This window comes from Hemitrygon akajei, chromosome 7 (genome assembly GCF_048418815.1).
Source record: "Hemitrygon akajei chromosome 7, sHemAka1.3, whole genome shotgun sequence".
Lineage (NCBI taxonomy): Eukaryota > Metazoa > Chordata > Chondrichthyes > Myliobatiformes > Dasyatidae > Hemitrygon > Hemitrygon akajei.
This window is the reverse complement of record NC_133130.1, coordinates 37,313,065-37,327,164: the sequence shown is the minus strand read 5'-3', so window position 1 is coordinate 37,327,164 and position 14,100 is coordinate 37,313,065. Positions and strand designations below refer to the sequence as shown.

The 14,100-nt window shown below is 37.0% G+C and overlaps 1 protein-coding gene across 1 annotated transcript in view; it reads left to right on the top strand.

Moving 5' to 3' along the window:
• Positions 1 to 14,100, top strand: part of lrpprc (leucine-rich pentatricopeptide repeat containing) — a 138,596-nt gene that overhangs the window by 91,838 nt on the left and 32,658 nt on the right. The window contains exons 24-27 of the mRNA XM_073050655.1: positions 1,065 to 1,189; positions 2,388 to 2,494; positions 9,266 to 9,334; positions 9,569 to 9,659. Coding sequence (XP_072906756.1) covers positions 1,065 to 1,189; positions 2,388 to 2,494; positions 9,266 to 9,334; positions 9,569 to 9,659 — 392 coding nt within the window. The remainder of the gene's footprint in view (positions 1 to 1,064; positions 1,190 to 2,387; positions 2,495 to 9,265; positions 9,335 to 9,568; positions 9,660 to 14,100) is intronic.

Below are 14,100 nucleotides of genomic sequence, written 5' to 3'. Positions count from 1 at the left end.
CCTACTCTGGAAGCTTATACAATATACTTCCCATCAAAAATAAGTGTCTCACAGGTTGCTATTAAACTTATCTCCTTTCACTTTAAACCTGCACCTTGTGGTTCTTGATTCCTCAACCCTGGGGTGAAAGACAAGTACATTCACCCTATCATGATTTCATACAGCTCTGTGTGATCACCTTTCAGCCTCCCACACTCCATGGGGGAAAAGGTTGTCACCTGTCCAACCTCTCCCTTTAACTGAATCCTTTGGTTCCTGGCAGCAACCATGTAAATTGCTTGTGCAGTTCAACCAGAGTGAGATGCATTTTCTTTGTAGCGGGGGAGCAAAACTGAACTCGTTCTTCAGTGGAACATAGTACTCATTGAGACTGTCATAGCAATCCAGACAGATCCACTTCTTTTTCCTCTTATAACTTCAGTTTATTTCCTTTAGCTCCCTTCCGAAAGCTACAGTTGACTCTGCTCTTACCACTACCCCCCGCAATGCATTCCAGACTTAAACTACTTCTTGTTTATATCGTGGCTCTTTTTAACATTCTCTGCAAAAACAAAAGCTGATTTAAAAACTGGAAAATCTTGTACGTTACATAGTGAAGTAGTACTATTCCTACAGTGGATTCTTTTGGCACTGAGATGGGTCTGCATTAAAAAAAATAGATAAATTAGAATACAATCCTGTGAGAATAGTGGTAGTGATTTTCATTGCACAGCTTCTCTGCCTTTTGTTGTCTCAATGGAGGTAATCATGCTGGGTTCCTTGTACAAGAAGGAGGGTTATTATGATAAATATTGATGATTTTAAGACTTTCTGATCCAAAAAAAAGGGGGTAGTGTCAATTTAAGCATATTGGCAGTGTATCTTGGTAATAAGAGGGACATTTGTAAATTGGAAAATCTGAGGAATAATGTAACAGATATGGGAACAATTTCTTAAGGAAAGATTGCCTTCTTAGCAATTTATCTTGGGTAGGCTTATTTAGCCAGATTACTATTATTTTGATTCATGCCTTTGAAGAAATGTTGCTATATGATGTAACTGAAACTTTCTCGTTTCTTTTTCAGCGGGAATTTACCCGCAGCGCTAGATGCAGTTGTTGATTGTCACAAGAAGTACAACCATATGCCGAGGCTCCACGATGTTCTGTGCAGGTTGGTTGAGCAGGGCGACACGGATCTCTTGCAAAAAGGTAACTAAGAAAGGGATTCTGTAAAGGCCTATCTGCAAATGTTTTCTGTTTCAACCAAATGCTCTTCCATCTAACTCCCAATGCTCAAATTACAGTCTTTTTAACATCTATCTGTGTAATACTCTTCAAGATAAGCAGGGTTTTGATTGATCATATGACTCGATTCACTACAGAGGGTTAGATTTGGAAGATAGGGTGAAAGTGTTATTCTGTGAAATTATAGTTATATAAAACATGATATAATGTATCATATATAGACAAGGTTACTTTTTAAGAATGACTATCTAATTAAAGTACTGGTAATTAAGTACTTTAACCCTCTGAAAGGCAATATCTGCAAATTGTAACTTGTATTTTATGTCTTCTTTTAAGGGAACTTGGGTAAAAGCATTCTTGGAATTTCGGGAATAAAATGTTTGAAGTGGATTCTGTTGATCATTGACAGGAAAAAGTGGTTTAATTGCATGTAGCTTGTGAGATTTTGATATTATGATATTTTGAAATGCAATCAGTTACACTGGGGAAAAGTTTAATATTTTGGGTGCAAACCATTGCTATTCATAATAAATGCATTTATAACATTAACTAGGTATGTCATCATTTACTTGGTAACCCACATTTCAATTACCTTAACTTTGGGGAGCATCTAAGCATGTTAGATTTGGTGTTGGAAAGGAGTTTTCAAAATGATAGAAGTTGAGAATTAATTCTAACACTTCACTCCAATATAAGGCTTTGAATTTAGGGAGTAAGGGAGTAAATGAGATATTTATATAGAGCTATTTCTTGAAAATATGGATTATTTTTTGAAACACTTGGATGTATTGTAGTCCATTCTTAGGCTATCTTGTGTTTTGGTTGCATGGAAAGGGTAACTGGGAAGGTCTTGCAAAATTGTATGAATGGATTCAGTGGTAACTAGATTTTCTACGTCAAAGGAGGCAAAGATGATTAGTCAAAAGTAACTTAGCTTGTTAAGACAAGCTATTTTTTAAAGCTGCCTCCAGCTCCTGTGCAAAAATCTTTATTATTATTTTATATGTTTGATATGTAAATTAATTATTTCCATCTTCCTCAGAAATAAGTGGAATCATGAATTTTAACAGAAAATTCTGATACCTTGCTGATATTTTTGAAGAGAAAATGTAATTTTAATTTTAACTATTGTTACAGTATTTAAATTTTTCTGTGCACACAGCTATGGATTTTGTGAACCAAGAACGCGGTGAAATGACAATGTTATACGACCTCTTTTTCGCTTTTCTTCATACTGGGAAATACAAAGAGGCCAGAAAAATTATCGAGGTGGGACTTCATCCTATTATGCTGTTCACACAGCCATTTTAGTTGGAACAATGAACGTCAATTAATATGCTGCACCCAAAATGAGTATTAGTCTAATTCTGACTGATGCAATTTAGTCTACAAATTGAATAATGTTAACCTTATTAGTGGTGATAAGTGTAGAATTTCTTTTTTGATGTCGACATAGTGTTGTAGAAAGAATTATAGCCATTGTTTCTGTTAGATGTTATTCAAATTTAAATATTTTTTTCTAGCTCTACTTGATTGAGTTGCTTCTTTTTACTAAATATTATGCTTGCATATTAAACCTGCAATTGTGAAAAAAAAATAATTTAAACCTCCAGTCCTGGGTGTATAAAGTTCTTAATCCCCTTTACTGATCAATTCTTTTGTTGTGCTTAAAAGCAGTGGAATTTAATTTGCTGCAGACAGAGGGTGAATCTGGTCAGATTTACTGCAGGGCATGTCTAGCAGCAAATAATCAGCCAGTCTGATGCAGCATCATATTAAATTCAACTTTACTTTCCTGTAATTCCTTAAGCAGCTTATGATCAGCCAAAGGTGACTGATCACTCAACTAAATTTTGCATACTGTTTCTAGTCTTGATTAAAATCTTTCATAGCAATATAAAGGGATATTTTGGAGAAAAAAAAATCTTCCCAAGCTCTTACATTTGCTTTTCTTGGGACTGATGACATTAATAGCTTTTATGATTTAATAGGACATTGTAGGTGCATAATTTCTGAAGGATTGTCCTGTTTAATTTTTTAATCATTGTGGAAATCGATAAAATGTAGAGGCATTGTCTGTTTTTAATAATACATTGATACAGTCCTGGTAGCATTTTTATGAAAAGAGGGATAGGTTTTGGCTATTTGGCCCCTCAAAGTTGTGATTTAATTCAAAACTCTTTGTGCCTTTTCTTCCACTTTGTCCACTTTCGTTCTATATTTCTTGTTACCCTTAACTGACAAAAATCAATTTATCTTAGTCTTGAAGATACAGTTAATCCAGAATCCTCTGGATGAAAGGTTTCTATTGCCCCATGTATGGAAAATAGCACAGCTCTAATTTAAAGACTGTGCCCCTTGTCAGAATGGGGAAAGGAAAACAAACTGCTTTCATACTGGAGAGAATATTGGGTGGGGAGCTGTTGAGTAGATAGGACAAAGGGAATATCTGTGACAGGGTCACCTGGTTGATATGTTTATGTGGGGAAGTTAGAGGAAGAGAAGTGAATTGAAGGCTGTTAAAAAGAACACGCAGGAATATAAAAGTTGGGACATGCACCTCAGGTCATGCTGTGCCAGTGGAGGTCGAAAACCAGCCTGCAGCACAGATGGATGGCTTGCTTCAGAAATGGCCATTGCTATTATGGATAAAATGTAAGTTATCTGAAGTTGCTAAACTGACAATCAAGTCTGGAAGGGTGCAATGCTTCCATACTGAAGGGGTCCTACCTCAAGCTTGTATTGGCCTGTAACAGAACTAGAGGCAAAAGGTAGAATTTTTAAAAAATGGAATGGAGAATAAATGTGGCAGACAACATGGCACTCTGAGTTGCCATGTAGGCTGAATACACTTGGTTTTTGCATGGGAGACTGTGCACAAAATGTTGTGAACTAGATTGGAAAAATTGAGGTAATGTTGATAGACAAAAGAATATCACTTCCTTCCATGGCAGGTTGTGTCTGAAAAAATAAAGTTGGGTTGGAAAAGGAAGATTCATTCATCTGAAAGGTGTGGTTGTCACTGATGACTGTTGATTAAAATGCATCGTCAAGTGTTGTTTCCAGTTGGGCCAGCACCAGTGTCACCTATTAGTATACATGTGGCTCAAGACAGAACTCTCTGGCAAAACCTTTGACAAGGTCAGCATGTTATAGTTCAAACTGTGATCAGCAAAGGCTTCTGGAGATTCAGTGTGAAAAGTACCATGGAGATTCATTGTGCAGAGTACCATGAAGATTCAGTGTGAAAAGTACCATGGAGATTCAGTGTGAAGAGTACCACAGAGATTCAGTGTGAAGAGTACCACGGAGATTCAGTGTGAAAAGACCATGGAGCTGCAGCAACAAACACTCTGATTGTAGAGTTTCCTTATTCATCTTGCAACCAACTCTGCTTCAGTGTTTCAACTTCAAGGTAATAAGTAAATTAAATAGCAATACTGCAAAATACAGTGGTAGGCAACAAAGTGGTCAAAATGAAGAAGACAACACCGCCATCATTGTAATCTTGAGCCTGTTTATGCAGAATAGGTTGGTATTGTCGATTTTCCGTGTCATTTGTTACTCTTTTATTTTGAGTGGTTAATTTTCATCAAATTTCTCTTCAAATTTCTGCATAAACATAAAATTTTTATGCCTTTTTAAATAGGTATGCAAATATTCCATTTTGTCCAATTTCTTTTACAAGTTATATTGGTACTAATTATAAATTAAATGTGCAAATTTCCATAATAACTTTAAGTTAAAATAAACAGGGGCATTGTCTTGTATTTCAAAAAAAGATCCTGGAAATAGAGGAGTCAGTAGAATTTATGGAAAAGGTTGGCTATGTCATTATTTTTTGTATACAGTTTAGAGAACAGTATTTGCTACTACTGGATAAAGTAACAGTGGCATGAATGGCTAGGTTATTAGTCGGAGGGATTGTTTTATTCAACATTATAATAATGCTGGAACTAATTTTGTTCTTATTCCAGTTGTATATACTTACATTATTTTTCTCTTCATGGAGCACCCCTCCCCCTGGAAAGCCATGAGAAAGTCATGGGGTCTATTTGACGAATTAAGCTAACATGTTAACATAGGTGATCTGTATGCTTAATAGTTTTCTTAGAGGTGAGATAAAACTGGATAAGATTCATTTCAAATGTAAATTAGATTTATTTCAAGATATAGTACTTTGGGAAAGAGTTTGAGGAATCTCAGACATAAGACAACTGTGGTTCTTGGGAGAAATGGTTCACTTTAGATTTGTGGTTCACAAAGCTCCTGATCTGAGGATTTTATTGCCTCTTAATCTGTTGTAAAAATATTGGGAAGTGCACAATCATTTGTTTCCCCAACCCATATTCTATTCTTTTTGAACCTACTGTTGGAATCCAAATTAGAATTGCTCAACCAAGCATTGGAGAGGATCTTCTGACTACAAATTCCTATCACTAAAGCTTCTTGCATCTCTCTGCCACTTCCTCAGCCCACCTACTGATCCATCAAGCATGTTTTTACTACTTCCAAACTTGACTATTCATCTTTTAATTCCTAGCTGTCCTTTCATTTTCTATTCTACAAAAACTTGTTTTATTCAAAGTTTTGCTCCGATGTCCAATTCTTGCCAATTCCCTTCTATTCATCAGCATTCTATTTACCACACTGACCTCTTGTGAAGAATGCATCATATTTTGAACTACAGTTTGCTCCAGCCCTCTAATCTTATATTTAGACCATAGTGACTTGGCATTTAACTCTTGAATTCTCTGTAAATGTTTCTTTAAGATGCTCAGTAAAACTCACAGTTCTGAGTAAGCCTTTAGCTACCTTTTCTGAGGTTTCATATCATTCAAGGTCAGTTTATTGTTTGGCACACCTGAAAGGCATTATGAAGGTTTCTGCCTATAACAGACTAGTGAATTATGGTCATGATTAGTTATTAACTCCAGAGCCAATGAAACTAACAAAGTAGTATTAGAAGAATTTGGTTTCATCAGTTATTTCATGTGGTGACTACCTTTTGCATGTTGATACCATTATTTTGGAAATCCAGCAAAGGGAATACTTTTGGCAACATAATGTTTAATGCAGTTTGAGAGAGAAGCAGATCCTTTTCAAGGATGAAGACAAGCTCATAAGATAATAAAGTTCAAAGTAAATTTATTATCAAAGGTTTTGGATGTCACCATATACACTTCTGAGATTCATTTTCTTGTGGGCATACTCAATAAGTCCAAGAACCATAACAGAGTCAAAGAAAGACTGCACTGAGCAGGGTGGACAAACGACCAATGTGCAAAAGAAAACAAACTGAGCCAAAGAAAAAATGACAAATAAATAAGCAAAAAATATTGAGAACATGAGATGAAGAATCCTTGAAAATGAGTCCATAGGTTGTGGGAACAGTTCAGTGATGGGGCAAGTGAAGTTATCCCCTCTGACTCTCAGCCTGATGGTTGAGGGGTAATAACTGTACCTGGGGGCATGAGTCCTGAGGCCCCAGTACCACCTTCCTGATGGCAGCAGCGAGAAGAGAGCATGGCCAGAATGGTGGGGTCCCTGACGATGGTTACTGCTTTCCTGCCACAACGCTCTGAGTAGATGTGCTCAATGTTTGGGAGTGCTTTACCCATGGTGGATTAGGTCATATCCACTACTTTTTGTAGGATTTTCCATTCAAGGGCATTGGTGTTTCCTTACCAGGCAGTGATGCAGTCAGTCAATATACTCTACCGCACATCTAAGCTTGTCAAAGTTTTAGGTGCTATTGCAAGTCTTCGCAAACTTCTTAGGAAGTAGAGGTGCTGCTGTGCTTTCTTTGTATTTGCATTTGTGTGTTGGGCCCAGGACAGGCACTGAAATGATAACACTGAGGAATTTAAAGTTGCTGACCCTCTCCACCTCTGGTTTCCTGATGAGGACTTGCTCATGGACCTCAAATTTGAACAGCTGCAAGTGATAGCAAGTTGACTTCAGCTTGAATATATTAGTCCACATATGATTTGATTCTGAAATACAGAGAAATCTATAACCAACATTCATGGAAAATTATAGGCTTAATGTGTTGCATTTGTATGGAATGAAATGAATCAAACGAATCTCCGTAGTATCACTGAAAAGTGCCTATACTCAGAGAACAATGTTTCATTCAAAAGCTACTGTGGTGGGGGGGGGGGGGGGAGGAGGAGTTTCCCTAATCTCAGAAACACTATTTCAATTGTTCACCTAAGTAAGCGGGACATGCGCAATTCAAGCAGAAATGTCCTTCAACAGATGTATAGTAAAACTGCAGTTGACATTCAAGTTTAGTATTTCAGGTTTTGTGGGCTGCATGGTAGCCTAGCAGTTATGGTGAAGGTTTCAAGGGCAAGCAATAGGAAGAGAGGTGCCCATTTCCTGCCATTGTCTGTAAGGAGTTTGTCTGTTCTCCCTGTGACTGCATAGATTCCTTCAGGATGTTCTGTTTTCCTCACACATTGCAAAAGATGTATTGGTTTTGGTTAGTAAGTTGCGGACATGATTTGCAGGGATCAGAAGCATGGTGCCACTTTGGGCTGTGTTGGTTATCGACACAAATGATGCATTTCACTGCATGTTTCAATGTACGTGTGACAAAGCTGATCTAATCTGATCATGATCTTAGTAACATTTATTTTTGGTCAACAGAAGAAATTTTGTAGATGTTGGAAATCCAAAGCAACACATGCAAAATGCAGGAGGAACTCCGCTGTCCCAAAACTTGCATGTTTCACTTCAGCTTGCGATACTGTATTCGAAAATAATTATGGAAGTCCTTAAAGGAAATAGTCCAATTCAGTGTTAATGATGACTAACTTTTCTCTGGAAGCTTTAGTTATGTATCCCTACTTGATTTTGAAGTATAAGATGTGTATAGGTGGAGGTGTGAAATGGAACTAACATGATGAATTCCTCAATTCAAGCCATGTTGGTATTTCAGTAATGTACATAAGAACTAATGTAGAATGTCAAACAATTTCCCTCTGTAGATCTCATTTAAACGGCAAAATTGTGTGAAATGGATGTTTTGTGTTTCAGGTCACTGCTACTTTCTGTAATTCATAAGATAACTTGCTAGTAAAGCACTACTTAGTATCTGAGCAATAAGCTGTAAATGTAGAACATGCACTGAGGTTAGGAGATTTGGTTAAGCTGACCTAGATGTTCTTTTGAGGATTGAGACTTAGGGTAAGTGAAAACTGTTCTCAGTATCAGATGAAACTGAAGGATATCTGCATTTATTGCTTCCCTGTCCTTGAAATGACAGGCACATCAATCAAGTCTAAACACAGGAGATTTAATGTATTACATGTTGTGGATTTGTGTATTGTTGAGATCAGTGTCATTTGGATAGACAAAGATATTGAAAGTTGTAATCAAATGTATATTTGTTCTGTACCTAACCTCAAATTCCATTTGGTTTTCAAGATTCATTGATGTAATATGTAGTGTCATGCCATGAGTTTTGTGTAAATCTACTTTAAATACTGCAGTAAAATTGGTAACAACTTTATCACCTTCAAAGTAGGACTTCTGAAGCTGTTGACAGCTTTTGTTAGTACCGTAATAGCAAATTGAAGAGTAGTTTATGTTTACTTACGTACTCAAATTTAAATAATTTTAAAAGCTCATTTCTGCAATCTGATTGCAAATATTACAATTAAATTCATTTAAAAAATTCTTTAATGAAGTATATGAAATATAATTTGTAAACCACCCAGGCTTGTTTGTCAAATGATGTGAATTTATAAGATTTCTATTAAATTATATACTAAGCATCTAAAGCTCCACTAAATATCCTGAAGCTGCATAGGTGATATATGGCAGCAAAATATCTGATTTTTAAAACTCCATTTGCAGCTAAACTCCAGCCATGTTTTGAATTAGAATTGGCCCCCTGCTAATTGTTAGTAAAATCATTAGTTTCCTGTAATCACATTCCTGAGCACAGAATTGCCATCTCATATAAGTGATAAACGAATCATATGAGGGCACGTGTTAAATTTGATTTGCTGTTATTGCCTTTTCTTGCAGACACCTGGCCTGAGAGCACGCCCAGGGAGACTTCAGTGGTTTGCTGAGAAATGCATGGCTTCAAATCGGGTAGGTCAGCTGTGTGGTTTCACTTAATCAAACTTCAGTTGAAAATCGAGGTGGCATGGGGGAAATGGAAGTTGAGAGATACCAAATGAAACATTTTTTTTGCATGCATATCATCCAAATAGTAACCAGTCCCTTTCTAAGAAGATGCTTTCTTTATTGTATTTGGGAAATCTTAAACGATGCATCCATTTAGAAATTAAGTGTCATTTGCAAAATTTTCAATTTTGTTTTTAGGTTGAAGCCCTTGAGAACATGGTGGAAATGACCCAGAAACTATTTGAATGTGACAGGGATCAAATGTACTATTATCTTATGAAGTTTTGCAGTAAGTGGATATCCTTTAATTTGTCACTGATCTTGAGGACCACTGGTGATAATATTGTACATAAAGACTTTTTTCCCAGAAATCTTGATGCACAACATAGCAACATTTCTGATCACGATTGACCTGATTCTGAAGAGTAAACGAGGCTAGCTACAGCATTAAAGCTTTCCATCAGAATAGCCAAAAAAATTAATTATAATGTACTTTCTGACAACTTACACTTGGCTCGTCCCTCTATAACTCTTAACACCTTGATTTTATTCTTCCTTGAATGAAAGGGATCGGCCAGAAGAGAATTGAACTTTTTCTGACTTTTGTCATCATTAATTTAGTAAATATTAAAGCTGGGGATGGTTTGCTTCGTTTACAGGTATGTTTCATCTTACAAACTTTAATCTGGTAAATATATTTTTGAGAGTCATTCTTATAAGAGATTACTGATTTTACATGCTGGTTTATAGTTTAATAGTACTAAACACGTGTTCCACACACTTGTGTAATTTGTAGTTAGTGTTACACTTTCCTACTTGTTTGCAGTAGAGGATAGGAGGTGCTGGTCAGAACATCCACTGTAAACAACTTACCAATTTCTGAAGCTGATTAGTCTTTCTGTTCAAAGTTCAGAATTGGTGAATAAGTCATCTGCTACCTCCTTTAAATCTAATGTGCCCCCAAGAGCTGGAGTCCATTTGAAGCTTGACACAGATAGAACAGAATTGGTTACATTATACTTCATAGGCTGACACAGTGTAGTGGACAGTGGGCTCTTTCAGCTGAGCATCTCTGAATTGAAGCATTTTGCTAATTGCTTGTTGTCTTCATTCGTCAACGGCTTCCAACAAGCCTCTGCCTTCTATGGAACATACATGGGGATGGCTACACACATTAAAAGCTGGAAGAACTCAGCAGATCAGGCAGCATCTATGGAAATGATAAACATTATATATTAAGAGAATAAACAGAAAATGTATATGCATCTTTAAGAGACTTTGTAGTGGAGCAGCAAATCAGACCTGCTAAGTTCTTCCAACATTTTTGTGTGTGTTTCTCTGGATTTCCAGTATCTGCAGAATCTTTTATGTTTAAGGGTGGCTAGATAGATTCTGCAGTGGTTCCTGATGATTGGAGCATGTCAAGTGTGACCCCATTGTTTACAAGTGAAAGGATATAGCAAACTAGGAACTTAACCTATTAGCCTAATCTTACTTCTGATGATATTGACGTTAACTAATTTGTGTTCCATTTTTTCCATTTATTTATGATGTGTCCTGTGGCTTAAGAACTGTGAAAGTGCAACATTGACTTCTTTCGCATTCTTTGATTTGTTTTGCCTTATATTCCAGGTATCTATTCTAGGAAGCATTCTCCTTTAAAGATTTATTTACATTAATTTAACTTTAAATTAATTCACATTCTTCTATTTTGGACATCAGTGCCATCTTATTGAGTGACCTACTCAGAACTATGTCATTAGATTTCAATGTTACTCCTTCAGTTTAGTAATCTGGATTATTTAATGGTTAACATTTCTTATTATTCCAATTGAGAACAAGTGAAACCATCTTTCTGGTCCAAGAAACTACTTCACCATAACCTTGGCTTTCTTTTTTAGTATTAGTTTTTAGTTCAATTTTATTATTATTCTTGTTGTATATGTTGCTTAACCAGTGCAGCCTCACAAAGCATAACATTCTGCTTTTATTTTGAGGAGCCAGAAGAAAACTTTAAAAAGATCTACTTCAGAATCACTCTATATTTAAAAGAAAGTTTTATGCTATTGACATACATGCTTCAGTATATAATACCTGAGCTGGAAGGTCTGAGTTATAGGAGGAGGTTGGCCATGCTGGATCTTTCTCTCAAAGAGGAAGAAGTATTCTAAAGATGACACCACTGTGGCTAACAAGAGAAGTCAAAGCCAACATAAAAGCCAAAGAGGGCGCATATAATAGAACACAAATTAGTGGGAAGTTAGAGGATTGGGAAGCTTTTAAAAACCAAAAGAATACAACTAAAAAAAAGTCATTAAGAACGTAAAGATGGAATACAAAAGTAAGCTGGCCAATTGTATTAAAGAGGATACCAAAAGTTTCTTCAGATACATAAAATGCAAAGGAGAGGCGAGAGTGAATATCGGACCACTAGAAAACAATGCTGGAGAGGTAGTAATGGGGAACAATGAAATGGTAGGCGAACTGCTTATGTATTTTGCATCAGTCTTCACTGTGGAAGACACTAGCAGTATGGTGAAAGTTCCAGGTATCGGGTCATGAAGTGTGTGAAGTTACCATAATCAGGGAAAAAGTTCTTGGGAAGCTGAAATGTCTGAAGGTAGATAAGTCACCTGGACCAGATGGTGTACACCCCAGGGCTCTGAAAGCGGTGGCTGAAGAGATTGTGAAGGCATCAGTAATGATGTTTCAAGAATCACTAGATTCTGGAATGGTGCCAGAAGACTGGAAAATTACAAATGTCACTCCACTTTTCAAGAAAGGAAATTGTAGACAAGTTCGTCAATGTTTGTGAAGATGTTGTGGAGTCAATTATTCAGGATGAGGTATCAGGGTACTTGGGAGTACATGATAAAATAGGCAGTGGTTAGCATGGTGTCCTCAAGGGAAAATCTTGCTTGACAAATCTGTTGGAATTCTTTGAAGAACTAACAAGCAGGATAGACAAAAAGTTGATATTGTGTAGTTGAATTTTGAGAAGGCCTTTGACAAGTTGCCACACATGAGGCTGCTTAAGAAGCTATGAGCCCATGGTATTACCGGGAAGATTCTAATATGGATTAGCATACTGGATTAGCAGTAGATGATTAGCAAGAGGCAAAGAGTAGGAATAAAGGGAACCTTTTTTGCTTGGTTGCCTGTGACTTGTGGTGTCCCACAAGGGTCTCTGTTGGGACCAATTTTTTTACTTTATACATCAATGATTTGGATGATGGAATTGATGATTTTGTTGCAAAGTTTGCAGACAATACAAAGATAGTTGGGGGGACAGGTAGTTTTGAGGAAGTAGAGAGGTATAGAAGGACTGAGAGTGATTAGGAGAATGAGCAAAGAAGTGGCAGATGGAATACAGCGTTGGGAAATGTATGGTCATGCACTTTGGTAGAAGAAATGAAAGGGTTTACTGTTTTCAAAAGGGAAAGAGAATAGAAAAAACTGAGATGCAAAGGGACTTGGGAGTCTTTATGCAGGATTCCCTAAGGGTTAATTTTCAAGTTGAGTTTGTGGTGAGGTAGGCAAATGTGATGTCGGCATTCATTTCAAGAGGACTAGAATATAGAAGCAAGGATGTAATGTTGAGACTTTATGAAGCACTGGTGAGGCCTCACTTAGAGATTGTGTTCACTTTTGGGCCCATTATCTTAAAAAGAATGAGCTGAAACTGCAAGAAGGTTCAAAGGAGGTTCGTGGAGGATCCAGGATTGAATGGCTTGTCATTTGAAGTGTGTTTGATGGCTCTGGGCCTGTATTCACTAGAATTCTGAAGAATGAGGGGTGACCTCATTGAAACCTACTGAATGGTGAAAGGCCTTGATAGAGTGGATCTGGAGAGGATGCTTACTGTGGTGGATGAGTCTAAGACCAGAGGACACCACCTCAAAATAAAGGGGTGTCATTTTAGAACAGAAATGACGGAGAATTTCTTTAGCCAGAGAGTGGTGAATCTTTAGAATTTCTTGCCACAAGCAGATGTGGAGGCCAAGTCTTTATGTATATTTAAGGCAGAGGTAGATGATTCTTGATTGGTCAGGGCATGAAGGGATACAGGGTGAAGGCTGGAGATTGGGGCTGAGAGGAAAATTAAATCAGTCATGATGAAATGATGGAGCTGAATCGATAGGCCAAATGGTCCAGTTGTGCTCCCATATCTTGTAGCTTTATGGCCCCGGATTGCAGGAGAGTGAAGGATTACCTCACAAAAGTTGATAAATCATGAGTGGTATGGATAAAGTGGACTGTCATAGTTTTTTCACCCCCCCAGGGAAGTCCAATATTGTACAGGGCACAGATACAGAATAAGCAGGGCGAGATTGAAAAGATGTCTGTAATGTACTACTGGAGGAAGTTGTCATTGGAAAGTAGGACTAATTGGGAAGATGGGCTTGGCAAGATCCAGCTGTTTCTGTGCTATATTACTCTATTTTCTGGTGAATTATGTATCCAGCTTTTAATCTATTTTTATTAATTGGGAGAATTTAAAAAAAAAAGTTGTAACTTTTTGAAATTTGGCGCTTCCTAATTTAAGGCTGTCCCTTTCCTGCCATTTCAAAGCAAGGTTCTAAATGTAGTCTTTGGGGCTGGCATCAGCTCATTACTGAACAAAAATCGTGAATTATGGAATAAATTCTAGCATCAAATACTGAGGTACTTAGTTTTTAAATTCCTTTGAGAATATGCCAAAGTGCTTTACAGTTAGTGAAGTGCTTTTG